This window comes from Protopterus annectens, chromosome 8.part1 (assembly GCF_019279795.1).
Source record: "Protopterus annectens isolate FY-2018-M chromosome 8.part1, PAN1.0, whole genome shotgun sequence".
NCBI lineage: Eukaryota > Metazoa > Chordata > Ceratodontiformes > Protopteridae > Protopterus > Protopterus annectens.
The window spans coordinates 485,067,590-485,094,468 of NC_056742.1; the positions used below are offsets into that span (position 1 = coordinate 485,067,590).

Sequence of the window (26,879 nt, forward strand, 5' to 3'; positions counted from 1 at the left end):
CGCTCATAATAGCTGGGATAAGGAGCCTGAATCCCAGGAGTGTGTGCTTGCTTCAGGTCCGTCCTTTTCCAAGGACTCTAAAATGAAAAAGAAAGAAAAGGTTAAAAATATATAACTACTACTGTTTCCATGGACAGGGATTATTTGCTGGGATTTGCTATAGAGCTGATTTCTATCTTTTCTGTTACTATTTTCTCTGCTGTAAAGAAAATGAAATGTGTTTCCTCACTTCTGACCCTGCTATTCAGTCAGAAGAGCAGGGTTTGGAGGGTGAATGTTGTGCTTCAGGGTTTTCTTCTCAGTATGGAGATTCAGACTCTGAGGAAAGTGTTACTTCAGATTTCCCTTCAGAAGACCTTTCTTTTTCTCCCCCTTCCCAAACCCACTATAATTAAAATGTACACATTTAATAATAGCACCAATTGTCTATAATCCCACAAACATAAACTATATATAATTTACCTTACTGACACAACAGTCTTATTGTAATGTTACACAGAAATATGATAAGTTTATATCAAAATATTTAAAATTTATAGTTCACATTGCATCACAGCTCATACTTAGTGGGGATATTCAGCCCAGCCCTGGCCCACAAACCAGTCAAAACCCATCTAGATCTTCACACCCCAATCCAGCCCCAATAACTATTAACTCTCCCCAGAAAAGGTACTGACTTGTTACTAAATATAAATCTCAGAAGCATCATGAACAAAATTCAAGATTTGCATGCCGCCCTTGCTCTATGTACTTCATATATAGCCCTTATAACAGAAACCTAGTTAAAACCAGACATCTTTAGCAACAAAATACTTACCCCAGGATACAGTATATATAAGCTAGATAGACAACAGAAAAGAGTATTGCCTTTCTATACAAACACAATCTCAATTTAGAAAATTTGACCTAACCATCCCAAACTTTAACACCACCGAAGTACTGTTTACCAAACTAACAATTAAGTCAAAGAAACATCTGAACATAGTGGGAGCTTACATCCCACATTGGCGCAATCTAACTACTCTAGAAGCATCCTAAACTGGACAGCAACATCCCTCCCTCAGGAAGCAATTATAATAGGTAACTTTAATGTGGACTAGCTCTCCTGTAGCTTTCATAATCCTACTGACCACGTTAACCTACACAGTTTCTCACAAGCAATCCAAACAAAACATCAAACAAACATTCAATCCTGGACTGGAGTCTTACAAACAGGCCAAATTTGTCCCTATAATCTGGCTACCAGACAGCCTCAGTGACCGTATTCCAGATTACATTTTCCAACACCGAATAAATCCACAAAAACTTACCACCAAATCTGAGATAAGAAAAAATGTATCCCCTAAGACTTCACAACTAGGTTAAAATTTGCAGCTGGGCACCACTCAGAAATATCCCTTTAAATACTGCAGTTGAGTGCTTTAACTCAACCTTCCTCAGTATCAGAAACATCTTGCCCCCCCCCTCCAAAAGAGAACAAAAATAAGGATAAAATTAAATTATGCTCCCTGGCTAACCAAACAAACAAGATCTCTGTTAAAAACTAGAGATAAGACCTGGGAGAAATGGCTCTACAACAAAACCGCAACTAACAAACATATCTACAACTACGAAATAAATCTAAAATACATATTACACAGAGCAAAATAAATTATTATAGCAGTAGCCAATCAAAAAACAACAGATATTCTGGGCTGCCATCAAACAAATCCTACAGCCAGGGCAAGCTAGTACTCCCTAACACTCACAGATACTAAAGACAGCATAGCCTCACAATTTAACAGATATTTCCCTGACTCCATACTATCCCTCACAAACAGTAATTGTTCTTCCCCTACCCAGACTCACATAGTACCCATGCTTGATCCCAATAACTTCTCTTTCTAACCTGTCCCAATAAACAACATAGTTAAATATGTCAAAAGGCTTAAACCTACTACATTTGGTGCCGAGTATCTACCTGCCAAATATCTAAAATTCACTGCAGAAGCAATATCCTATCCAGTATCCATATTAATAAATTGATCCATTTCAGAACAAGTCCTTAAAATTTAGAAAATATGCATCATCCCTCTACATAAAGGTAGAAACTCAACAGAATTATCAAATTACTGGCCAATAGCTATGCTATCTCCATTATCTAAAATACTTGAGAGGTGGATCCATTTACAAATCTTTAACTCTCTAAATACTAGCAATCTTCTGTCTAACACTCAGCAGGGTTTCTGTCCTAATCATAGTACCACCACTGCCCTTGTTAACTTTACTAACATTATTAACTACCATTGCAATGATGGCAGTTTAGTTTCCTCCATCTGTCTAAAGCTTTTGATACTGTCTCTCATTGTAAACTTTTAACTACACTCTCAGAACTTAAACTTAGTCATGCTGCACTTACTTGGTTCCAGCAATGTCTAACTGGTCGCCAGCAAGCTGTAAAATGGCAACAAAATCCCTCTTCACTATTGCCTTTAACCTTGGGAGCACCACAGGGATCTTTTTTTGGGTCTTCTCCATTTTTGTTATCTTTACTAACAGTCTTCATACTACCACCCACTTGCCTCCGTAGTTCAGTATGCGGACGATTCCACCCTGCTTTGTGCTGCCCCAACACTACAAAAACTCCAAAAAATCACCCAGCAGTCATTCGATGCAGTGTAATTTTTGGCTAAATAATGCACAAGTTATACTTAACTCTAACAAAACAAAACGTATGCTGTTCTATCCAACTAGAGCTGCCAGACCCCCACCCACCATTCAGTATATCATCAAACCATACAATTGGTTCTCTGGTTTCCCAAAAAAATAAATTGGAGTGGTCATTGACCATAATATGAAATTCGACATACACATATCACAGACAATAAAAAAAGTTCACAAAAATCTAGGAACCCTGTAAAAAAAAAAAAAAAGCACTTTCTAAACAAATCTTCAAAGGCCAGTATAGCAAGAGCCCATCTTATCTCTACTGTACACCACACAAATTCTAACAAATATTAAGAAATCAGACCTAGCAAAACTCAAGACTTGCTATAATAAAATTGCAAGTTTGCTGCGGAATCAAATTTCAGATCTCATCATTGTTTGGCTTTAAAAAAACTATCTTGACCCAATCTACCAAATATTCTTACTTATAATCAACTCACCTTCGCCCATCGAATACTAAATCAGCCAGAAAAAAAAAATCAGTGTTGCAAAATCTACTAATACACTACTCCAGTAACAGGGTATCGTGTTCCACTAAGAAACTCATCTAGATCTTCACACCCTTAAGTATGTATCCAAACCTAACGATGCAGCTGGAGTTTCACTTTACTCAAACTGCATAGCCAAAACTTGGAATTCCTTGCCATTAAATATCAGAACTACTACTAACACTTCCATTTTTAAAAAACTTCTCAAATCACAGCTATCTGAATCCAGGATCTGCTCTTGCACAAACCCTGGTTAGGAAATAGATGTCTTAAGGCAGCTAAAAGAACACAACCTGTTGTCTTTGTATTTGAGTAGTATACCCTACTAAGCATATGTGTAATTAACTTGCTTGTTTTATTACCTTCGGTCACAGTACTGCTTTTCTTTGTATTCCTACCTAGACTGTATGATTGTATCAGTAAAATGTATAGCATATATTTTTCATTTTGTGCTTGTATCTGAGACTGAATCGGCATGTGTATCTGTACGTTGTGTATGTATCATACTGTTATTTATAAATGTGGAGCTTTTCTCCCCGGGCCTCCTTTGTCCAGTCGGACTTTCCTGGTAAACAAATGTAAAATAAATAATTTTTTCTGAAACTTTATCTGAAGTTAGAAGTTTATCAGTGGTTTCAAAATGAAATTCTCACTAGTCAGCAAATGAGTATTATGATTTGTTACATTTGGATATCCCCCAATCAGCAACTGTTCTTCCTGTTTGTTTGCTTTAAAAAATTTGTCTCACAGCTGGCAGTTTATCTGACTGTCAGTCACCTTGCTGCAGGAAGTCTGATGGGTTGTACAGGGTACCTCTGACTTAGAAGTACTTGTTTGCTAACCCTAAAGCAGACCATGCATTAATTTCCGTATACAAAATAGCTTCTGCTAAAGAGACAAGAGATTTAGAGACTTGTGGTAGACCTCTCCGTTCTCATCTTTTTGTAACGGTTTCAAATTTGAAAATGTTCTCTTCAGACCCAGTTACATCTGGTTCCTTTGCTAGCTTTCCTTCAAAAGCTACAGTTAAAAGACTCATACCACCACATTTACATTGCCAAGCACTTGAGATTTTTTTTTTTGTTAATATTTTCTGAATCTGACTCATATTATTAGTTTTCCGTCTTTTCCTTTGGAATATTTATGACTCCAAGGATATTTACAGGGTGTGACTCCTATAACTGGGTATTGCAGACTCCAGGGCATTCAATTTTTCCCTAGTTGGATGACTAAGCATTCGGAATCTTCAACTCAGTCTGAGGTTTCAAGTGAACTAACAAATCTTCTCTTGTCCCATCCAAGATAACTGTTTACCGGGATGTCTTTCAGATTCTATCCTGGGAAGAGCTCTTCTTCCTTCAGGCAAAGTAGATTTGTTCCAAAAATTCTTTGAGTTTTTTTCCACAGCATCTGCCAGGGAATTTCTCAGGATTCTGGGGTACATGGCTTCCACAATTCTAGTGATTTCCGTAGCCAGACTTGACATGAGAAAAATTAAAAGGTACTTCACCCTTTATCTTTTTACATTTTCTCCAGGGACAGGGTTTCTTTGAAAACTCTAACCTCTCTTTTATGCATAAAGTGATCTTGGAGTTTACTTTGAGCTGGTTTGTTAATTTCCCTGTCTGTTTTCCTGATCCCAAATACAAGGGGAAAAAATCTTCCTATTTTGTATATGCAAAGGCAACTCCGTACCTAAAAAAGATTTAGTTCTTCAGCAAAGCTCATCTGTTTGTCTCCAGTGAAGGAAAGAGGAAAGGAAAGCCAGTGGCATCAAAGCAGATTATTTCTAGATGGTTGTGTCATGCTGTTTCTTTTTCTTATTCTCACCATAATAAACCACTTCCAGACAGGTTTATGGACCATTCATTAGCTTCTGTGGTGGCTTTCTGTAAAAGGTTGAACTCAAGAAATATTCTAGAGGCAGCAGCTTGGTCCAAATGTACGTACTTTATAAAGCACTAAAAAAATGAATTTCTTTTCCAAGTCCAGAACAAGCTTTACTAGGACTGTTCACTAGGGAGCTTGTCGATTCTTAATCAGTTAATTATTTTGTTCTCCCGTGTTGCTTATTAAGCTGTGGTAATCTACTGATATAGCTTAGGCTGCCACAGCAGTGATTTAATATTTAACATTGTACAGTTGTATAAGTAAACTTACCGTAACAGAAGATTGAATAGATCAGTGTTGCAGTAGCTGCACCCTCTTTCCAACCCATGTTTTTTTTTTCCTGTTTGTGTTGCCAGGGTGAATATGAATATGCCTTTGTGTATATTACATATAGATGTCCTTCTATTCTCATGTTGCAGTATTAATAGCAGTAGAGAGGTTGCTGCCTGCAGTGCCACCATCCGGCCAGTATACCAAAGTCTTTGTTTCAGGAGGGTATGTGTGACGTCCCCTACCAGGGCCATAAACCGACGACGGGTATAAAGGTGATGTCTGCACATACCCTCATCAGAATTTTTCTGCCACAGTGAACGTCGGACTGTTTGCCAGTTCCATAAGCAGATTGCATTTCGTCAGACTGCCGGTTACGATTCCGTTCAAGACCGGACGACTGCTTCTTCGACCAGTACAGATAAATGCCCTGTCGTTTTTTTCTTCCTTGCTTTCGATTACAGTTTAGACTTGCATGTCAGCTAGAAAGGGGAAATGTGCTTGTGGGAGGCAGATTCCTCACAAGGACACGCACGAGAAGTGCGTATTTTGCTTAGACGAGGCCCACAACCATACGTCCTGCCCCATTTGCAAATCTTTCATCCCCAAAACTCTTCGCAGCCGCCTGGAGGCACTGAAGTTGTATTTAGAAAGTCAAAGGCTACGTCGCTTAGCACTCTGTATGGAAGGAGGAGTAGGCACATCCGCCAAGCCGCCAAGGAAGAAGGCCAAGAAAATTAGGCCGGAATCCCAAGCTGCGCCTCAGGCGTCTGAGCAGGTTCTTGAGGCGCTTGAAAGCCCAGAATTCTCTCAGACGACTGTTTCCAAAGCAGGCCCGGGAACCTTAATGGAAGCTGGGATGCTGGAAACCGCTTGTATGTCCGCTGAGGCTAACCAGCCATCAGATCCTGATGGAGGGGAATCACGATTCACTCAGTCGGAAGGCCCTGCTCCTCCTCTTCCTACAAAACAGACGTCCACTTCGATGCTTTCTCCACCGGCTACTCCCTTGAAGAGAAAACAAAAAATTAAGCACCCTGAACCTCAGCCAGTTCCTGGTTGGGAAGTGTTCTCTCAAAGTCTCTCTAAGGCTTTTCAGGCCTTACAGACGCAACAACTTCCCCCTATTCTCTCACCTCAGCCACCCTTACAGGTATCTGAGAAAAACTACTCCTCTTCTGAGGAATCCTTTTCTTATGAAACCCAAATAGACCCCCCCCAAAGATTTCATTACCCCAGAGGAGGAGGATTCCTTTTCTCCGGAGTCCCCAGGAGAAGATGGTACCTTTGGGGACACTATTTCCCTCATGTGGAAACATTTTAAGTGGCAGGCATCAGAGGTTCCTGACTCCAGGAAAAGGTAATTTGATCTTTTACAAATGGAGCAACCATCCCCTTCTGCTGTCCCCCCTTTATTACCTGCTTTTCAGAATGCTTTTTTGGCTGCTTCTCAGTCTCCTGACTCACAACCACAAAGCCTCTAAATGCCCAGACTGTTTTCATAAGGTCCCCCTCTTTCGAAACCCTCGAGCAGACCCAGCTGTTATAGCTGTGTCTGCTGATAAAACTTCAAGAAATTTACCTTCTGCTGTCCTTTACCCAACGGATAAAGACAGCAAATTCATGGACAGACTAGGGAAGAAAGTGTATACCTCCTCTACTCTGGCTATAAGGGCCCTCAGCTATCAAACTCATATGGCTAGGTATGTCCTAGACACCATATCCAAAACTTCTACTCCCCTGTCCGAGGTGCCGGATTCTCCCATAAAAGCCCAAGTCAAAACTCTACTTTCCACAGCATCCCAAGTGACTAGGCACTCCATTAAGTGTAGTTATGATGCTGTGGAAGTTCATCTAAATCAGCTGTGTCAGGATTAGTTCTAAGACGATACTCCTGGATAAGGCACAACCTCTCCCCATAGATGTACAGACAAAATTACTTGACGCACCCTTGGACAATAAGGCCCTCTTTGGACAGGCTTCTGCTGAGCTCCTCAAATCCCTTCAAGAAAAGAGAAAGGAACTACAAAATCTCAAACCTCTTCTGGTATCCCCTATTCCCAGGTACCATAGGAACTACCCACAGAAACCCTCCTTAGTGAGAAGGCAGTCCTTTCACACAGCTCCTCAATCTAAGGGACGTAGACAACCCAGAAAAATTCTAATCCCAGGTTTCCCACCAGCTCCTCCACTACATCCTTTTGGAGTCAGTCTGACCAATCCAGACCACCTCCACTGTGACTCACCTGCTTTGGACCCAAACACACCCTTATCCCTTAGTCCCACCTTCTCCCTGCCCTCCTGGCAGATGATCACAGCAGAACAATGGCTCCTATCCATCATTCAGAGAGGATATTTCATGACTTGGTGGATGCTTCCACCTTTCTAAGGTATTCCCCAACCACCAAAAAACCAAACCCACCTATTTCCAACCATCATTCAGCAGCTCCTAACTCAGGGTACCATAGAACAGGTACCTGCCCCATAAAGAAATGCAGGCTTTTACTCCAGAATGTTTCTTGTACCAAGGAAAGACGGCCCTTGGGGGGCCAATCCTAGACCTATCTTTCCTAAACCTCTTCCTCAAAGTTCCCAGCTTCAAAATGATTACCTTACCCCTCCTCTTATCACTCATACCCCCACAAGCATTCGTGGTAGCCCTGGATTTGAAGGATGCCTATTTCCACATTCCTATCCATCCAAATTACAGGAAATACCTCCGCTTTGCTGTAGGCTCCTGCCACTTTCAGTACTCTGCCTTTGGTCTCTCCACTGCCCCTCAAGTGTTCACAAAGTGCCTAACCCCCTTCATTGCTCACTGTAAGACTCTGGGTATACAGATATACCCATACCTAGACGACCTGCTTATCCTTCATCCTACAGCAGGTGTCTTCCACCCTAACTCAACTAGGGTTCACCCTAAATCAAGAAAAATCTCACTTGACCCCCTCTCAGGACGTAGTTTTCTTGGGGTGCAGGGTCAGAACAGACAGCATGAAAGCCTTCATCCCAGACCAAAGGATCAAAGACCTTTGTCTATACTTTACACAGATCCTCACTCACTCCTCCTTGACAGCTTGGGAATTCCTGAGAATGTTAGGCCACATGGCATCTCTGATACCCATGTTACCTCTGATAAGACACCACATGCGCAAAATCCAGTGGGTCTTAAAAAACCCATGGAGCCAACACTCCCAACCCATGGACTCGCCCCTTCCCCTACTTCTGTGCCTAAAAAAGGAATCCAGTGGTGGGTGTCAGCACTGCACCTCAACCTAGGAGCCTCACCTACAGGTCTTCACAGATGCGTCAGACCTGGTGTGGGTTGCAGTGCTCCTAACAAACCAGAAACAATTCCTCAGTACAAGACAAATGGTCCACTCTAAGACAAAAGGACCACATCAACATCAAGGAAATGAGGGCATTACTATTAGCTCTTCTAACCTTCAAATATACTCTCCTGCCAGGAACCCTGAAGGTACTCACAGACAATATGATTGTCCTGTGGTACATCAGCAAGCAAGGGGGGAAAAGATCCTACCCTCTATGCAGCCTGCCCATCCAGATTTGGAACTTAACATCTTCTCTCCAGGTCCACCTGGTAGCAGTGTATTACCCCCTCAACAGAGATTGTTATGGCAGACAAACTCAGCAGAACCACTGCCCCCTCTCACGAATGGATGCTTCAGAGAGAGGTTTTCCTGGACCTGATACACAGGTGGGGTATTCCACAAGCAGATCTCTTTGCCTCCCCCTAGAACGAACAGATGCCCAGCTTCTGCACCTGGGATCCACATCCACAAGCTTGGAAAGTGGGCGCATTCTCCTTTTCTTGGGAGGGAATGTACCTTTACGTCTGTCCTCCTTTCACAGTAATTCAGAAGGTCCTTCTGAAAATTCAGAAGGACAAACCCAAAATCCTACTGGTGACCCCGTTTTGGCCAAGACAGCATTGGTTTCTCCTCCTCCACTTACTAGCCAAGGGCAGTCACCACAGGTTACCCTACCGACTAGACCAGCACACCCAGGACAGGGGATCCCAACTCCACCCACATATGAATAACCTGAAATTGACGTTATGGGTGACAGGGTTCTAATCCCTTACAGACACCTATATTCAGAGTACATACTTAGTGTTCTGCAGGAGGCCAGAAAACCTAGTACCAGGAAAAACTTTGTATCAAAATGGCGCACATTGTCCAAATGGTGTCAAAGGAAAAACCAGAACCCTCTTATTACTCCTCTTCCAATGGTTCTATCCTATTTGTGTGAGCTTCTCCACTCAGGACTAACTTACTCTTCAGTCAAAGTCTACTTATCTGCCATTTCTTCTTGTCTGCCCATATCACCTCCTCTGGCATCCAGACTGGAAGTCAAGCTTTTCCTGAAATGAGTTTTTCTTATCAGACCCCCCCCCCCCCCAAGAGACCTATTCCCCCTCCTTGGGACCTCAATTTCATATTAGAAAAATTAACGTTACCTCCTTTTGAACCAGCCCACTCAGTTTCCCTGAAACTCTGCACCCTGAAAACAGTTCTGCTAGTGGGCCTAACCTCTGCCAGGAGGGTTTCAGAGATACAAGCCCTTATGGCTACCCCTCCTTATATTTTCCACAAGGACAGAGTTGCTCTCAGGACCAACCCTTACTTCATGCCCAAGGTAGTTAATGAACTTTCATTAAATCAAACCATTAACCTACCAGTTTTCTACCCTCATCCACAAAAGTCCTCAGAGAGGACTCTTCATTCCTTCAATGTACACAGGCAACTCAGGTACTCCTTGGACAAAACTAAATCTATTAGAAAATCTGGCGCGTTATTCATCTCCTTCCATCCCAGATCTCTAGGGAAGGCTGTCTTCAAACAGACCATTTCCTCATGGATCTCTAAATCCATTACCTTGTGCTACTCACATCATGGAAAATCCTTGCAGGGCCATGTTAAATCTCACTCTACCAGGGCAGCTGCCTCCTCTACTGCCTTTTTCAAAGGCATTGACTTCACTTCCATTTTAGAAGCAGCCACTTGGACCTCAGTCCACACCTTCACCAAGAACTACAAGCTGGACATGGCCTCCAGAGCAAGAGCAGGTTTTGCCAGGTCAATCCTCCAAGGCCTGGTTGAGCACGGAAATCACTTCTCCACCCAGGATCATACCTAACGCTCTGGTACTCTCTCTACTGTTATGAATACTGCAACATGAGAATAGAAGGACATAGAATAGTTGTGCAAGAACTTACCATAACCTTAGATGTCCTTCTCTTCCATGTTGCAGTATTCAGTCCCACCCACCTATCCCCTGATGTTCATCGTGCATACAGCTGCAGTAATCACAGATGGGTTCTCTGCCGTCAGGCTGGTCCTCGGTCGGCCGAATTCCAAAGTCTAGGTCCGGCGTCGGTTGTTGTCGCTTTCTCTCCTGACGTCAGTGAGGCCGGAGTATATAAGACACAGCCGACGCCATGTTCCCCAGTCTTTTTTGCCGCGCGGTGCCCGAAGCAGAAGCAGTTCGCAAGTGCCGGTCGACCAGCTCCTGAATTACGAAAAATTGGAAACCAAAGTCTTCATTAAAGCTAAGTACCCCGTTGGGGAAACTTTTCTTGCCTCAGACCGATGTCAGAAAAAGTTAATAATTGTATTTCTTGTGGGAAGCAAATACTGCATAAGGATTTCCATTCCCTCTGCATACCTTGTTTAGGCCCAGACCACGACGTCTCGGGCTGTCGCTTTTGCGCTACTTTCAATAAACGCACTATTGCGCCGGGCGGAGTTTGCCCAACACTTTTTTGGTAAAGCCTTTGATTATAAAATGTCGTCGGAGACTCCGACTACCGTTTTGTCCAAAAAACGCAAGGACAAGGACCGACACGCGAGGTCCGCGGTCCCCACCGACACCACGCCAAAACTGGCTACACGTGGTCCGGTTCTCAGCGAGATGCCTTTGCAGTCCCTGACTACCGACGACACTCCTTTGGCGGTGTCTTCTGTAACCGAGACCGCAGGTACCTCGGCCCTTTCCCAGACTACAACCACTGAAGCCATTGTCAGTGTTGAGCCTCCTTATGTGGACAGGTCCACTTCCACCCATGGTGTCTTTAGACCCTCATCTTCCTTTTCTATTAAGGCCTTCACTAAATCCAAATCAGCCAGGCATCCCAAGAGGCCTGTTGCACAGGGCCCATCTCCAGGCCCCATGCCTAAAAAACAGATGCTTAAAATGGCTGAGGATTTAATTACTCTTATCAGGGGTTCCCAGCCCCCTCCAGACAAGAGACCCAGAGTGGAGGAAGATTCTCCCTCTTCTGATCAGGGCTCCATTTTATCAGAACATTCTGATGTAGAGGAACACTCTTACTCCCCTTTTGAAGATTCAGATGCAGAGCAGTCCATTCCTTCTGTATCTCCTCCTGAGGATTTTTCCTTTGGGGAAACCTTGCACACTTTGAGGGAACACTTCCATTGGGAAGGCCAAGACTTTTCCGATTCCAAGAAAAGACTTAGGGAATTTCTTTTGTTACCTCAACACAGACCTCTGGCGATACCTCCTGTCTTGGACATACTTGAAGATGTTTATTCGGAGGCTTGCCTTAACCCAGATGTTCATCGTGCATTACAGCTGCAGTAGTTACATATGGGTTTTCAGCCGGCAGGCGGTCCCTCGGTCGGCCGAATTCCAAAGTCTTGGTCCGGCGTCGGTTGCTGTCGCGTACTCTTCTGACGTCAGGAAGGCTAGAGTATAAAAGACACAGCCGACGCCATCTTCTTCAGTCTTTTTTGCCGCGCGGTGCCCGAAGCAGAAGCAGTTCGCAAGTGCCGGTCGGCCAGCTCCTGAATTACGAAAAAATTTTGAACCGAAGTCTTCATTAAAGCTAAGTACCCGTTGGGAAACCTTTTCTTGCCTCAGACCGATGTCAGAAAAAGTTAATAATTGTATTTCTTGTGGGAAGCAAATACCGCATAAGGATTTCCATTCCCTTTGCATACCTTGTTTGGGCCCAGACCACGACGTCTCGGGCTGCCGCTTTTGTGCTACTTTCAATAAACGCACTATCAAGCGTCGGGCGGAGTACGCCCAACATTATTTTGGAAAAGCGTTTAACTATAAAATGTCGTCGGATACTCCGACTACCGCTATGTCCAGAAAACGCAAAGAAAAGGACCGTCAGTCGAGAACTGCGGTCTCCACCGACACCACGCCAAACAAGCTCCACGTGGGCCGGTTCTCAGTGAGACGCCTTTGCAGTCCCTGACTACCGACGACACTCCCTCGGCGGGGTCTTCTGTGCCTGAGACCGCTGGTTCTTCGGCCCTTTCCCAAACTACTACCGAAGCACCTGCTCATGTCGAACCCACCAATGTGGATAGATCTACATCCACTCATGGTGTATTTCGGCCTTCATCTTCCTTCTCCATCAAGGCCTTTACAAAAGCAAAATCAGCCAAGCAACTTTCTAGGCCTGCCTCTCAAGGCCCAAGACCTGGGCCCACGCCTAAGAAGCACATGCTTAAAATGGCTGAAGACCTGATCACTCTTATTAGAGGCTCACAGGCCCCTCCTGACAAGAGACCCAGAGTAGAGGAGGATTCTCCTCCTTCTGACCAAGATTCCATTTTATCAGAACATTCTGATGCTGAAGAACAGTCTTATTCTCCCTTTGAGGATTCGGATGCAGAGCAGTCCATTCCTTCTGTATCCCCCCCTGAGGATTTTTCCTTTGGGGAAACTTTACACTCCTTGAGAGAGCACTTCCATTGGGAAGGCCAAGATTTTTCCGACTCCAAGAAGAGGCTCAGGGAATTCCTCTGGTTACCTCAGCATAGGCCTCTGGCTATTCCTCCTGTTTTGGAGGTTTTAGATGATGTATACTCGGAGGCCTGTTTAAATCCTGATTCTCTGCCTCCTGCACCTGTTAAGCCGGATAGGTATTACAGAGTTCCTAATTCTCATCAGTTCCTCTATAAAGGCCATAATGCAGATCCTGAAACTATTTCTCAAGGCCCTAAAGGAATTAAGGCTTCCACGGCCAAGAACCCACTGCCTTCGGAAAGGGAATCTAGATCTCTAGAAAGGTGGGGAAAGAAAGTTTACACCTCGGCCACCCTTGCCATGAGGGCCTTAAACTGCCAGTTCCATATGATTAGATATCAGCAATTTCTGTTATCACAATTAAAAACAAAAATGTCACAACCTGAACAACCAGATTTAAAAGAGTTGCAGGATATGATGCATAGTGCTGAGCAAGTGGGCAAGCACACCTTACAATGTGGTTATGATGCACTAGAGGCCTCCAGCAGATCAGCCGCCACTGGAGCAGTCATTCGCAGACATGCATGGCTAAGGGAACAAAATCTTCCAGATCAAGTGAAAGCAAAAATTCTAGATGCACCATTACATAAGGATGTTCTTTTTGGTGGTAATGCTGAGGATATTTTACGTAAAATGGAAGAAAAGGCAAAATCTATGCAAACTGTCAAAGCTTTCTTACAGGTTCAGCCACCTAGGTTCAGCAGGAATTGGCCATCAAAAAACTGGTCCTTTCCAACGACTGACAAAGCCCAAAGGGGCAGATACAGACGCGGAAGGGGCAGAGGACAAACCCAAAGGTCCTACAGAGGCAGACAATGGCAATCACCTACGCCAAGAAGTGGTGACGACAGTGCACAGCAGTACAGAAAGCAAACTCAATGACTCCCTCATTTCCATGCCAAGCAGAATTCAACTGGCAGCACCTATGGGAGGGAAACTGGCACTATTTGCAAACAATTGGCATATTGTCACAACAGACAAATGGATTCTGGACATAATAAACAGAGGCTACAAATTTCATTTCCACACTCTTCCAAAAATGAGAGGCATGCCAAACCTACCACAAAATCAAAGGGTAGAGGCACAACTACAAATTGCAAAGCTCCTAAACATGGGGGCTATACAAAAGGTACCTACGCACCAACAAGCACAAGGTTTTTATTCAAGGCTTTTTCTGGTGCCAAGAAAAGGAAGCGACTGGAGACCCATTCTGGACTTATCCATTCTCAACACATTTCTTTTAGTACCAAAATTCAAGATGCTCACACTACAGCAACTCCTTCCCATGCTGGGCAAGGGGTTTTGGCTGGTAACATTGGACCTCAAGGAGGCATACCTGCATGTCCCAATCAGACAAAGTTGCAGAAGATACCTCAGATTTCTTGCAGGTTCAAAACACTATAAATTCTCTGCATTGCCCTTTGGCTTATCTACTGCGCCCAGAGTATTCACCAAGTGCCTGGCATCAGTGATTGCATACTGCAGACTTCAAGGGATACAAATTTACCCTTATCTGGACGACTGCCTGATCCAAGCGGACAGCAAACTCGTACTTCTCAAACATCTAGCATATGTGACACGTTTACTGCTTTCTCTGGGATACACCATCAACAAGGAGAAATCAAAACTAACACCCTCTCAGAAAATTACCTTCCTGGGTGCCAACTTGGACACAAACACTCAGATGGCTTACCTAACAACAGACAAACAAGGGCAACTATCTCACTACTTCAAAATGCTTGCAAAAAGTACCAGGCTTACTGCAAGGAAAATCCTGCAGGCTCTGGGATTCATGGCATCTTGCATTCTTCTAATCCCATGTGCAAAGTTGCACATGAGGAAACTTCAATGGTACCTAAAAAATCTATGGTCTCAACACAGTCACAGCTTAGAAGTGGAGATTCCAATAATTCCTTGCCTACAAAAGGAATTCATATGGTGGGCTCAAGCATGCAAAGTAAACAAAGGCCTCCCATTCTGCAAGCCTCAAGCTACACAAGTCATAACGACAGACGCCTCAGATTACGCCTGGGGGGCGCACATGAAGGACAGGTGCATTCAGGGCAGATGGCACAAAACAGAAAAGCACCTTCACATCAACCGAAAAGAAATGCTGGCAGTAATAAAGGCATTTTCAGCTTTCAGAGATTTCCTGCATCCAGGACAGCTGCTCATAAGAACAGACAACACCACAGTAATGTGGTACATAAACAAACAAGGAGGGACTCATTCATACCCCTTGTGCAGATTAACGATGACTCTTTGGAATCTAGCTCTGGAAAGACAAATAGAACTCCAGGCTCAGTACCTACCAGGAATGGAAAACACACTGGCAGACACTCTGAGCAGGCATATGACAGACCCTCACGAATGGAGGCTACATCCAGACGTATTCACAGAGATTGTTCAAGCATGGGGAAGGCCAGACATAGACCTTTTTGCCTCCCACAAAGATCATCAATTAAAAAAGTTTTGCTCAAGGACCTTCCACCCAAAGGCTTGGAAAGTGGACGCCCTTTCATTCACATGGACAACTTGGTCAGTTTATGCATTCCCACCACTACCTCTGCTGCCCAAGGTGCTTCTGAAAACAAGAACAGACAAGCCAAGGATGATACTGATTGCTCCAGATTGGCCGAGACAACATTGGTATCCACTATTGAGGAACCTAACTCACACTCCTCCGTGGCCCCTGCCTCTAACACCTCTACTGCTGACGCAGAACAATTTCAAAACTCTTCACAGTCAGCTGAAAACTCTCAGTCTAGCTGCATGGAAAATCCCTTAACTTCACATCAGGCACTACTCTCCAAAGAAGTGCAGGATGTCATTTTGGAGGCTAGAAGACCATCTACAAGAAAAGCTTACTCAGCAAAATGGAAGCGGTTTTGCTGTTGGAATGAAGAAAGAGGACAGGATCCTAGAAAATTAAACCTGCCTCAGATGTTACAGTACCTAACTGAACTTTTGAACAAGGGACTTTCCTTTTCCTCAATCAAGATACATGCCTCAGCAATATCTGCAGAATACAACATGGATCCTCCTTTATTCTCACACCCTCTACTGCGACAGTTCCTCAGAGGGGCTAAGAACATAAGGCCTCCAAGGAAACAACCAGTACCAGCCTGGGACCTTAACTATGTACTGGAAAAACTGACATTGCCTCCTTTTGAACCAGCTGCTTCAGCAGAATTACAATATTTGTCTTGGAAAACAGCTTTTCTACTGGCCATCACTTCAGCTCGTAGAGTTTCTGAGTTACAGGCCCTCATGGCGGTGCAGCCATTCCTAATATTCCATCAGGACAGGGTTTCCCTGCGTACTAACCCCTCCTTTATGCCTAAAGTAGTATCTAGGGTAGCCCTAAACCAGGCCATCCACCTTCCTACCTTCTACTCTAATCCTCAAAACAAAGGGGAAAGGCTGCTTCATTCTTTAGATATCCATAGGCAGCTACGTTACTACTTGGACAGAACCAAGTCATTCAGAAAATCAGATCAACTCCTAGTTTCCTATGCTGTGGGGGGTCAAGGGAAACCTGTAACTAAACAGACCATTTCCAAGTGGATTGGTCACTGCATACGCTTTTGTTATTCTCATCATGGAAAGCTCGTACCTACTGGTATCAGATCCCACTCCACTAGGGCCACAGCCACCTCTACAGCCTTCCTTAGAGGAGTGCCTACTAAGGAGATCCTGGAGGCAGCCACTTGGAGTTCTGTACATACTTTCACAAAGCATTACCATCTGCCTTTATACTCCAGAACTAGAGCAGGCTTTGCCACTGCAGTTTTGCAGGGCATTCTGGCTCAACCCAGTTCCGTATAGTACCTACCACCCTATACATAGCTTTGGGATTCTACCCATATGTAACTACTGCAGCTGTAATGCACGATGAACATAGTACAGTTTTGTACCTACCATAAATGTAGATGTTCGAGGGCTATTACAGCTGCAGTACAGGTTTCCCACCCTCCTTCCCCTCTTGGTAAGACCTTGGGGTTTGAATACCTATTCATACCTGCTGACTGGGTTATCCTACTATGTTTTATTTGCTTACATTTGTGTATCACACTAATTTATGTATTGCCTTCCTTTTGGGGGCACCTGACATCTGGGGCAAGAAAGACTGAAGAAGATGGTGTCGGCTGTGTCTTTTATACTCTAGCCTTCCTGACGTCAGAAGAGTACGCGACAGCAACCGACGCCGGACCAAGACTTTGGAATTCGGCCGACCGAGGGACCGCCTGCCGGCTGAAAACCCATATGTAACTACTGCAGCTGTAATAGCCCTCGAACATCTACATTTATGGTAGGTACAAAACTGTACTATTCCCTGCCTCCTGCACCAGTCAAACCTGATAGGTACTACAGAGTTCCTAACTCTCACCAATTTCTCTACAAAAGCCATAATGCTGACCCTGAAACCATTTCTCAAGGCCCCAAGGGATTGAAGGCCTCTACTGCTAAGAATCCACTTCCTGCCGAAAGAGAGTCAAGATCCTTAGAAAGGTGGGGAAAAAAGGTATATACCTCGGCCACCCTAGCCATGAGGGCCTTAAATTGTCAGTTTCATATGCTTAAATATCAACAGTTCCTGTTATCACAATTAAGGAATAAAATGTCTCAACCTGAACAACGAGATTTGAAGGAGTTGCAGGATATGATGCATAGTGCAGAGCAAGTGGGTAAACACACCTTACAATGTGGCTATGATGCCCTAGAGGCCTCAAGTAGAGCTGCTGCTACAGGATCAGTCATTCGTAGACATGCCTGGCTTAGGGAACAAAGCTTGCCTGATCATGTGAAAGCTAAACTTTTAGATGCTCCTTTACAAAAGGATGTGCTGTTTGGTACTAATGCTGAGGAGATATTACGGAAAATGGAAGAAAAAGCCAAATCTATGCAAACTGTCAAAGCTTTTCTACAGGTCCAACCACCACGTTTTAGCAGAAATTGGCCTTCAAAAAACTGGTCCTTTCCAGCCACTGACAAGCCCCAAAGAGGTAGATACAGACGCACAAGGGGCAGAGGGCAATCACAAGGATCATATAGAGGCAGACAATGGCAAACTTCAGCACCAAGAGGTGGCAAAGACAGTGCACAACAATACAGGAAACAAACCCAATGACTCCCTCATTTCCATGCCAAGCAAGTCTCAGCTGGCAGCACCTTTGGGAGGAAAGCTGGCATTATTTACAAGAAATTGGCATATTGTCACAACAGACAAATGGATCCTGGACGTTATAAACAGAGGCTACAAATTTCAATTCCACACTCTTCCAAAAATGAGAGGCATGCCAAACCTGCCACACAATCAAAGGGCAGAGGCACAACTACAAATTTCAAAGCTCATAGGCATGAGAGCTATACAAGAGGTACCTACTCATGAACAAGGTCAAGGTTTTTATTCAAGACTTTTTCTGGTACCAAGGAAAGGAACCGACTGGAGACCCATTTTGGACTTATCCATCCTAAACACATTTCTACTTGTACCAAAATTCAAGATGCTCACATTACAGCAGCTTCTTCCCATGCTGGGCAAGGAGTTTTGGCTGGTAACATTGGACCTCAAGGAGGCATACCTGCATGTCCCAATCAGACAAAGCTGCAGAAGATACCTCAGATTTCTTGCAGGTTCAATCCACTATCAATTCTCTGCATTGCCCTTTGGCTTATCTACTGCGCCCAGAGTATTCACAAAATGCCTGGCATCAGTGATTGCCTACTGCAGACTTCAAGGGATACAAATTTACCCTTATTTGGACGACTGCCCGATCCAAGCGGACAGCAAGCACATACTTCTGGAACATCTGGCTTATGTAACACGGTTACTGCATTCTCTGGGATACACAATCAACAAAGAGAAATCCAGGCTAACACCATCTCAGAAAATAACTTTCCTGGGTGCCAACTTGGACACAAACACCCAGATGGCCTATCTTACGCCAGAAAAACAGGGGCAACTAACTCAGTACTTCAAAATACTAGCAAAATATACCAGGCTTACTGCAAGGAAAATCCTGCAGGCTCTGGGCTTCATGGCATCTTGCATTCTTTTAATCCCATGAGCAAAGCTGCATATGAGGAAACTTCAATGGTACCTAAAAAACCTATGGTCTCAACACAGTCACAGTTTGGAAACAATAATACCAAGAATTCCATGTTTGCAAAAGGAATTTCTATGGTGGGCCCAAGCATGTCAAGCAAACACAGGCCTCCCATTCTGCAAGCCTCAAGCAAATCAAGTCATCACAACAGACGCCTCAGATTACGCCTGGGGGGCGCACATGACAGACAGGTGCATTCAGGGCAAATGGTCCCAAAAGGAAAAGCACCTTCACATCAATCAGAAAGAAATGCTAGCAGTAATAAATGCAATTACAGCTTTCAAGGACCTCCTGCATCCAGGACAATTACTGATAAGAACAGACAACACCACAGTAATGTGGTACATAAACAAACAAGGAGGAACACATTCATACCCCTTGTGCAGACTAGCCATGACTCTTTGGAACTTGGCTCTGGAATGGCAAATCGAACTTCAAGCACAGTACTTGCCAGGATTGGAAAACACGCTGGCAGACAATATAAGCAGAAATATGACAGATCCACACGAATGGAAGTTGCATCCTCAGGTGTTTACAGAGATAATCCAAGCGTGGGGAGGCCAGACATAGATCTTTTTGCCTCCCACAGGAATCATCAATTGGAAAAGTTTTGTTCGAGGACCTTTCATCCAAAGGCCTGGAGAGTGGACACCCTTTCATTCAGTTGGACAGCATGGACAGTTTACGCTTTCCCACCTCTGCCTCTCCTGCCCAAGGTGCTCTTGAAAGCAAGAGCAGACAGACCGAAGATGATACTGATTGCTCCAGATTGGCCAAGGCAACACTGGTACCCGCTCCTGAGGAGCCCAACACATACTCCTCCCTGGTCCCTACCTCTAATGCCTCTTCTGCTGACTCAGCACAGCTACAAAACTCTTCACAGTCAGCTGAAAACACTCAATCTCGCTGCATGGAAAATTCCTTAACACCACAACAGACCCTACTCTCCAAGGAGGTGCAGGATGTCATTTTGGAGGCCAGAAGGCCATCTACTAGAAAGGCTTACTCCGCAAAATGGAAACGGTTTTGCTCTTGGAATGAGAAAAAAGGCCAGGACCCTAGAAAACTGAATTTGCCTTGGGTATTACAGTATCTAGCTGAGCTGCTGAACAGTGGCTTTCATTTTCTTCCATAAAAATCCATGCCTCAGCCATTTCTGCAGAATTCAACACGGATCCACCTTTATTTTCTCACCCACTCTTACGACAGTTCCTCAGAGGGGCTAAGAATATAAGACCACCAAGGAAACAACCAATACCAGCCTGGGATCTTAATTACATACTAGAAAAATTAACATTGCCTCCTTTTGAACCAGCTGCCTCAACAGATTTGCAATATTTGTCCTGGAAAACAGCCTTCCTTCTGGCCATCACTTCAGCTCGTAGGGTTTCGGAACTACAGGCCCTCATGGCGGTGCAGCCCTTTCTCATCTTCCATCAGGACAGGGTTTCCCTTCGTACCAACCCGTCATTTATGCCTAAAGTGATATGCAGGGTAGCTTTAAATCAAGCCATACACTTACCTACCTTTTACCCCAATCCTCAAAACAAAGGGGAAAGGCTGCTACACTCTTTAGACATCCATAGGCAGCTGCGTTATTATTTGGACAGAACAAAGTCCTTCAGGAAATCAGAACAACTTTTTGTGTCCTATGCTGTAGGGGCTCAAGGGAAGCCAGTTACCAAGCAGACTATTTCAAAGTGGATAGGCGGCCACTGCATACGGTTTTGTTATTCCTATCATGGGAAATCTGTTCCTACAGGCATCAGATCACACTCCACCAGGGCCACAGCTACCTCTACAGCCTTCCTCAGAGGAGTTCCTACCAAAGATATTTTGGAGGCAGCCACTTGGAGTTCTGTACATACCTTCACAAAACACTGCCACCTGCCTTTATATTCCAAAACTAGAGCAGGCTTTGCCACTGCTGTGTTGCAAGGCATTCTGGCTCAACCCAGTTCCACCTAGTACCTACCACCCTGTGCGTAGCTTTGGGACTCTACCCATCTGTGATTACTGCAGCTGTATGCACGATGAACATAGTACAGTTTTGTACCTACCATAAATGTAGATGTTCGAGTGCTAATACAGCTGCAGTACAGGTTTCCCTCCCTCCTTCCCCACTTGGTAAAGGCATGGGGCCTCACCCCCTCTTCATACAACCTGACTGGGTTATCCTTCTATGGTTTATTTGCTTGCAACTACTGATTTTGGATTATATTGCATTGCATGTATATACACATATATATATATATAATTTATGTATTGCCTTCCTTCTGGGGGCACCTAACATCTGGGGCAAGAAAGACTGAAGAACATGGCGTCGGCTGTGTCTTATATACTCCGGCCTCACTGACGTCAGGAGAGAAAGCGACAACAACCGACGCCGGACCTAGACTTTGGAATTCGGCCGACCGAGGACCCGCCTGACGGCAGAGAACCCATCTGTGATTACTGCAGCTGTATTAGCACTCAAACATCTACATTTATGGTAGGTACAAAACTGTACTTTTCTTTCCTAACTATCACACCATGGCCTACGTGTGGAGAACATAGTCACTCGCTTCCCCAGTCTCCACTCAACACAGCCAACCTACTGCCCTAGGCCTAGTCTAAGGGTCCAAGTAGGTCCCCCCCCCCCTTAACCCACAGGAGCACTACTGTATGCAGCAACACATTCTGATGAGGGCATGTGCAGATGTCACTTTTATACCCAACATCAATTTATGGCCCTGGTACAGGACATCACACTTACCCTCCTGAAACAAAGACTTTGGTATACTGGCTGGACAGTGGCGCTGCAGACAGCAACCTCCCTACTGTTATAAATACTGCAACATGGAAGAGAAGGACATCTAAGGTTATGGTAAGTTCTTACACAACTATTCTTTTTCATTTCCCTTTTTAATTAGGTTTACTCTCATTTTTCTTTCAGGGCTATTAAATGCTCTGTCCTTTATTTGGAGCTCCTTTTGACCCCCTGATTGAGCAAGTGGAAGGTAGTTTAAAAAGCTAGCTGTTAATAGTGGGGTAGAACCCATATTGCATAAGCTACTGCAACAGTGTTCTGTTAGAACGTCTACTATTATGGTAAGTCTGCTTGCACTACTATACTTTCTGTTGAATTCAAAGCATCTTGTGTGATTTGTTGGAGGTGGATTACATTATCAGAACAGCATATTAGGGCAGAGCCTTCTGCATATTGTACTAAAGAGGTTTGTTAGGAAGAAATATGAAGATTGTTAATGGAAATATTGAGTAAGATAGGGTCAAGAATAAACCCCAGGGAACATCTGTGTTGAAGGTCCAGCATGGTGAGAGAAAGTGATGCCATGTCTGTTGGACAAGTATCTGCCAAACCTTTGGAGGGTAGGTTGTGAAAGATCAAGAGAGAGATCATTTTTTGAGGGAGTCTGTTATGTGAGACTCTATTATAGGCTTTGAATAAATCTACAAATATGATGAGACAGGTTTGCCATTGACACTGGTTTTGTTTTCAGTTTCAAAGAATTTTAATAAAGCTGTAGTTGTGCTATAGGCAGGACTTAAATCATGTTGTATAGTAGTTAGGAGTTGTTTCTTTGAGATATGAAGAAGTTTTCTGAATACACTTTTCCAGGATTTTTGAGAACGGAGATGGTATGTCACCAAGTCCGAAAGTGTAGAATTCGGTGAAGTGGAATAATGTGTGCCTTTTTCCACAGTGAGGGAATCCAAGGTTGTTGGATTGACCTGTATACGAAAATAAAGACCTGATAGTCTGTAGTATATGCTGTCATTTTAAGGTATTCTGCTGGAAGGTTGGCAGAAGTGCATGAGCCAAGTTTCACTTTTAGAAGTAGCTGTTTATTGGGGGATGTAGGGTAAAGTTTGAGGAGTTGGCAGGTGGTGTATGTCAAGGGTTGTAGAAAAAACATCTTTATTGAGGGCTGCTATGCTTTCAGTGAAGTGTTGAAGTATGGGTTGAATTGGGTTGCTGCGTTAGGAGTAGTGCTGTTTAAGCAGGTATTAGGAATTTTTTGGGGGGGTTGTGTCTAGATGTAGTTTGTGATTGATACAGGGCCATCAGTTTTTTGGAATTACATCTGTGGTTGGTTTGTAGGTCTTTATAAAAGTGTTTCTTGTCAAAATTAACTTGTTTTTTTTTTTTGTAATATTACAGAGTTCTTTAAGCCTCTACAAGATTTGAGGATCTCTTAGTTTATGCAATTCCTACACAGGCCTTGTACCAGTTTATGCATGAGAATTCTTTTGGATTTTATTCTGTTTTTTTCAAAGGGGATGCACAGCTGTTACACGTATCTAGGAATATGTATAAAATGTTCACCTGTACATATTTGTGTGTGTGTAGATTAAGACTAGCGAAGATAGATAGATATTTAGTATAATAGGTCAGACAGTTTAATATGTTGGATATGCAGTCTATCTAGTCCAGAGACAGAATTAATATTTAATGGGGAGCTGCTTGATCACAGAAGAGTGCAGGGTTAAATCTCTGCAAGGACAAGTGTCTTTTCTTACAGACCTTCATTATGCAGCAGGCCAACAGAGGCACCTTGAACAGTCAGGGATGACTTGAAGGGGTAAAAGGTATATGGCGCCTGCTATACTTAATGGTCCTTTTAGCCAGGTTGCTTATGAGGATTGGTTCACAGAACTACAGAAAGGAGCTTGCTCACAGCTTTAATCTTTGTGCCAGCTGCTGCCATTTTAAAGGTAAGTGTGTTACACAACTGTATTCATGAGAATTTGTCATACTATTTAGGAAGTATAGGCCTTTATGCACCTGGAGTAAAAACTAACCAGAAACACTCAGTGCTAGGGACAGTTTTCTGGAAGATTGTCAGTAAAAAAAAGTTTATAGTGTGGCAAAAAACTGAAGATGTAGTTTACTTGTATTTCCTTTTTCTGATTCAGGTGGACTAGAAGAGAAGAGGCTGATTTCTATAGAGTGGTATCTACATTTGGAGTGGTGGTTGATCCAGAGAGGGGACGATTTGATTGGACAAAATTTAGAGCCATGGCTAGGTTGCACAAGAAGACAGATGACAGTTTGGAGAAATACCTGACTGCATTTATGGCAATGTGCAGGAGAGTCTGCCGTCTTCCTGCCAAGGAAGGAGGTGGGTAGATTTCAGCATAACTTAGTAGAGTAGTTTTTTTTTTTTTTTTTGTTACTGTTGTGAAAGTTAGTAAATGCTTCTGTGATTAAAAATGCATGTTTGACTAAAGCATATACTACACTTGATGTCATTAATATTTGGACACTAAAAGGAAAACGAAGGAAAAAAGTAACTAAGTAAAGCAAACAAACAGTATTTGTATAAAACATTTCATGATATAAATTGCATGTAATAAGGAAAAGCACTTTCAGTTATTGTGTGTGATAAAGATACTGCAGTAAAAAGTATCCTTTTCTCTGTTTTAGTTGTCAGAAGTGAAGGCATTACAATGTAAAAAGACAAAAGACTGATGTTAATATGCTGTGATCTTGGGTTGTTGATGTGGGGGATGTGATGTAAACGTGTACAGATTGTAATATGTGTAGAGTGAATATGTTTTCTCTTACTTTTCCATAGGTGACTTTCTGGATTAAGGCCTTGACTTAATAGGTTCATAGGTAGGTACTAGGCTATTGGCCCTAGGGCCTATATAAGCCTAGCCAAAAAGGTACCCTGGCTTTCACCATCCAAGAAAATTATTTTCATGTGCCCCTGTCAAGCAGAGCCACAGAGGTGATCCCCAGGGTGAATTTCCTATTTCCCATCCAATCATCAAGATTTTTCTTGAAGAGTACTAATGAGGAGCTTTGTTTGATATAGATAGGTAGTTTGTTCCAGAGTATGGGAAGTCTCTGGGTCAGGAATCTGTCCCTTCAGCATGTTCCGTTTATTGTGGTGACGAGGTTTAGGTCCCTAGAGCGTTTAGCTTGGAGGGATTGGGATTTCTTTAAGTGGAGCATGTCCGACAGCTCTGGGTTTGACATAGCTTTGTATGTTAGGCAGAGACAGCCTCTGACTAGGCGATATGCGACAGAGTAAAGCTGGAGTTTTTTGAGATGATATGCGTAGGGCATCTGTTTGAGGCCGGTAATCTCTTTTGTGAGGTATTTCTGTGGCCTTTCCAGTTGTTGTAGATGTCTTGTGAGGTACATACCAAAAGGGGCATTGTAGTCTAATGAGTGTCGAATAGAGGGGAACAATGACCTCTTTTTTCCTGGATGAGAAACCTTTTGTGATGGTGTGCCACGTAGAAGGATTTCCTGACTACTGTGGCGATGTGATTATCAAAGAAGAGACTACTGTCCACCTGTGTCCCAAGCTCTATCACACTTTCGGTGTTATGTAGACTACCACCTATGTGGTAGTTCATGGGTACAGAGTTTTTACCAAAGGGGATGACAATGCACTTTTTGGCATTGAGCTTGAGGCCATGGCTTTGACAACAGGCATCTGTCTTAGTGAGGCCCTTTTGTAGGATGTCCACATAGTTAGGAGTTTCGATTATGGCTCCTGGTTTGCAGTCATCTGCGAACTTCATTAGCCAAAGACCTTCTGTGTTAGCCTGTACTTCAGAAAACTAGATTCCAAACAGGAGAGGATCCAGGACTGAACCCTGTGGTACTCCACTTGTCACTGGTCTAAAGTCGGATTTGGAGTCTGCTACTTTCACGGTGTGGGTTCTGTCATTGAGACAGTTGGCAACCCATCTTGTGACATAGGGATTTATACCTAGTTTAGTGAGTTTATCTATAATTTCAGAGTGGAGGATGGTGTCAAAAGCCTTACCCTCGTCTACGGCTTTGGTGACTGCTTCAAAGAAGTCTATCAGGCTTAGGAGACATGATTTGTCTTTTACAAACCCGAACTGGGTGGGGTCCAGAGTTTGGAGATTACCAATGTCTTTGTTTATAAGTTTCATGATGATACATTCCATGGCCTTGCAGACCAGGCTCGTTAGGCTAATGGGGCGGTAGTTCCCAGGGTCCGTGGTGGCTGCCCCTTTGTGGAGTGGAATAACCGTCGCTGTGCTCCATTCAGTGGGCACAAAGCCTGAGGTGAAGCTATGATTGAACATGGTGCTTAGGTGGGGTGCCAGTTCATTCTGCAATTCATGTAGAAAGCAGCCTGGGATGTTGTCAGGTCCCATGGCTTTGGAGAGTGTGGTTTTTAGCTGTGATTACAGGAACCTTGCATTCTTCCAGTATAGAGATGGGCCCTTTAGGGGGTGAGAGGGGGGTAAAATTAGCACTGAATCTATCTGCCAGGATGTTGGCAATATCAGTTAGTTCTGTATATTTAGTGCCATTGTGCTGTAACTCAGAGCAGATCTGAGTGTTGCCATTGAGATTCTTGACATAGGTATAGAATGCTTTGTGGTTGTCTTTAGAATCAGTGGCAATTTTGTTTTCATAACTAGCTTTGGAGGATTTTATGAGGGATCTCAGCTTCTTACTGAGGCTGACCAGGAAGTTCCTCCAGTCATGCGATTTTACTCTTTTTTTGCAACAGTTTCTTTCTTCTGTTGTAGAGTGTGTTTATGGCAGGGGACCACCAGATTGGCTTTTTTTTTGGAAGATAGCATCTTGGTTCTGTTAGGGATAGCACGA

At 43.6% G+C, this 26,879-nt stretch overlaps 1 protein-coding gene across 1 annotated transcript in view; it reads left to right on the forward strand.

Annotated features, from left to right (window-relative positions):
- CHD9 (chromodomain helicase DNA binding protein 9) overlaps nucleotides 1-26,879 on the forward strand; it is a 2,842,495-nt gene that overhangs the window by 2,182,602 nt on the left and 633,014 nt on the right. Inside the window, exon 30 of the mRNA XM_044082017.1 lies at nucleotides 24,188-24,393. Within this exon, the coding sequence (XP_043937952.1) occupies nucleotides 24,188-24,393 (206 nt within the window). The remainder of the gene's footprint in view (nucleotides 1-24,187; nucleotides 24,394-26,879) is intronic.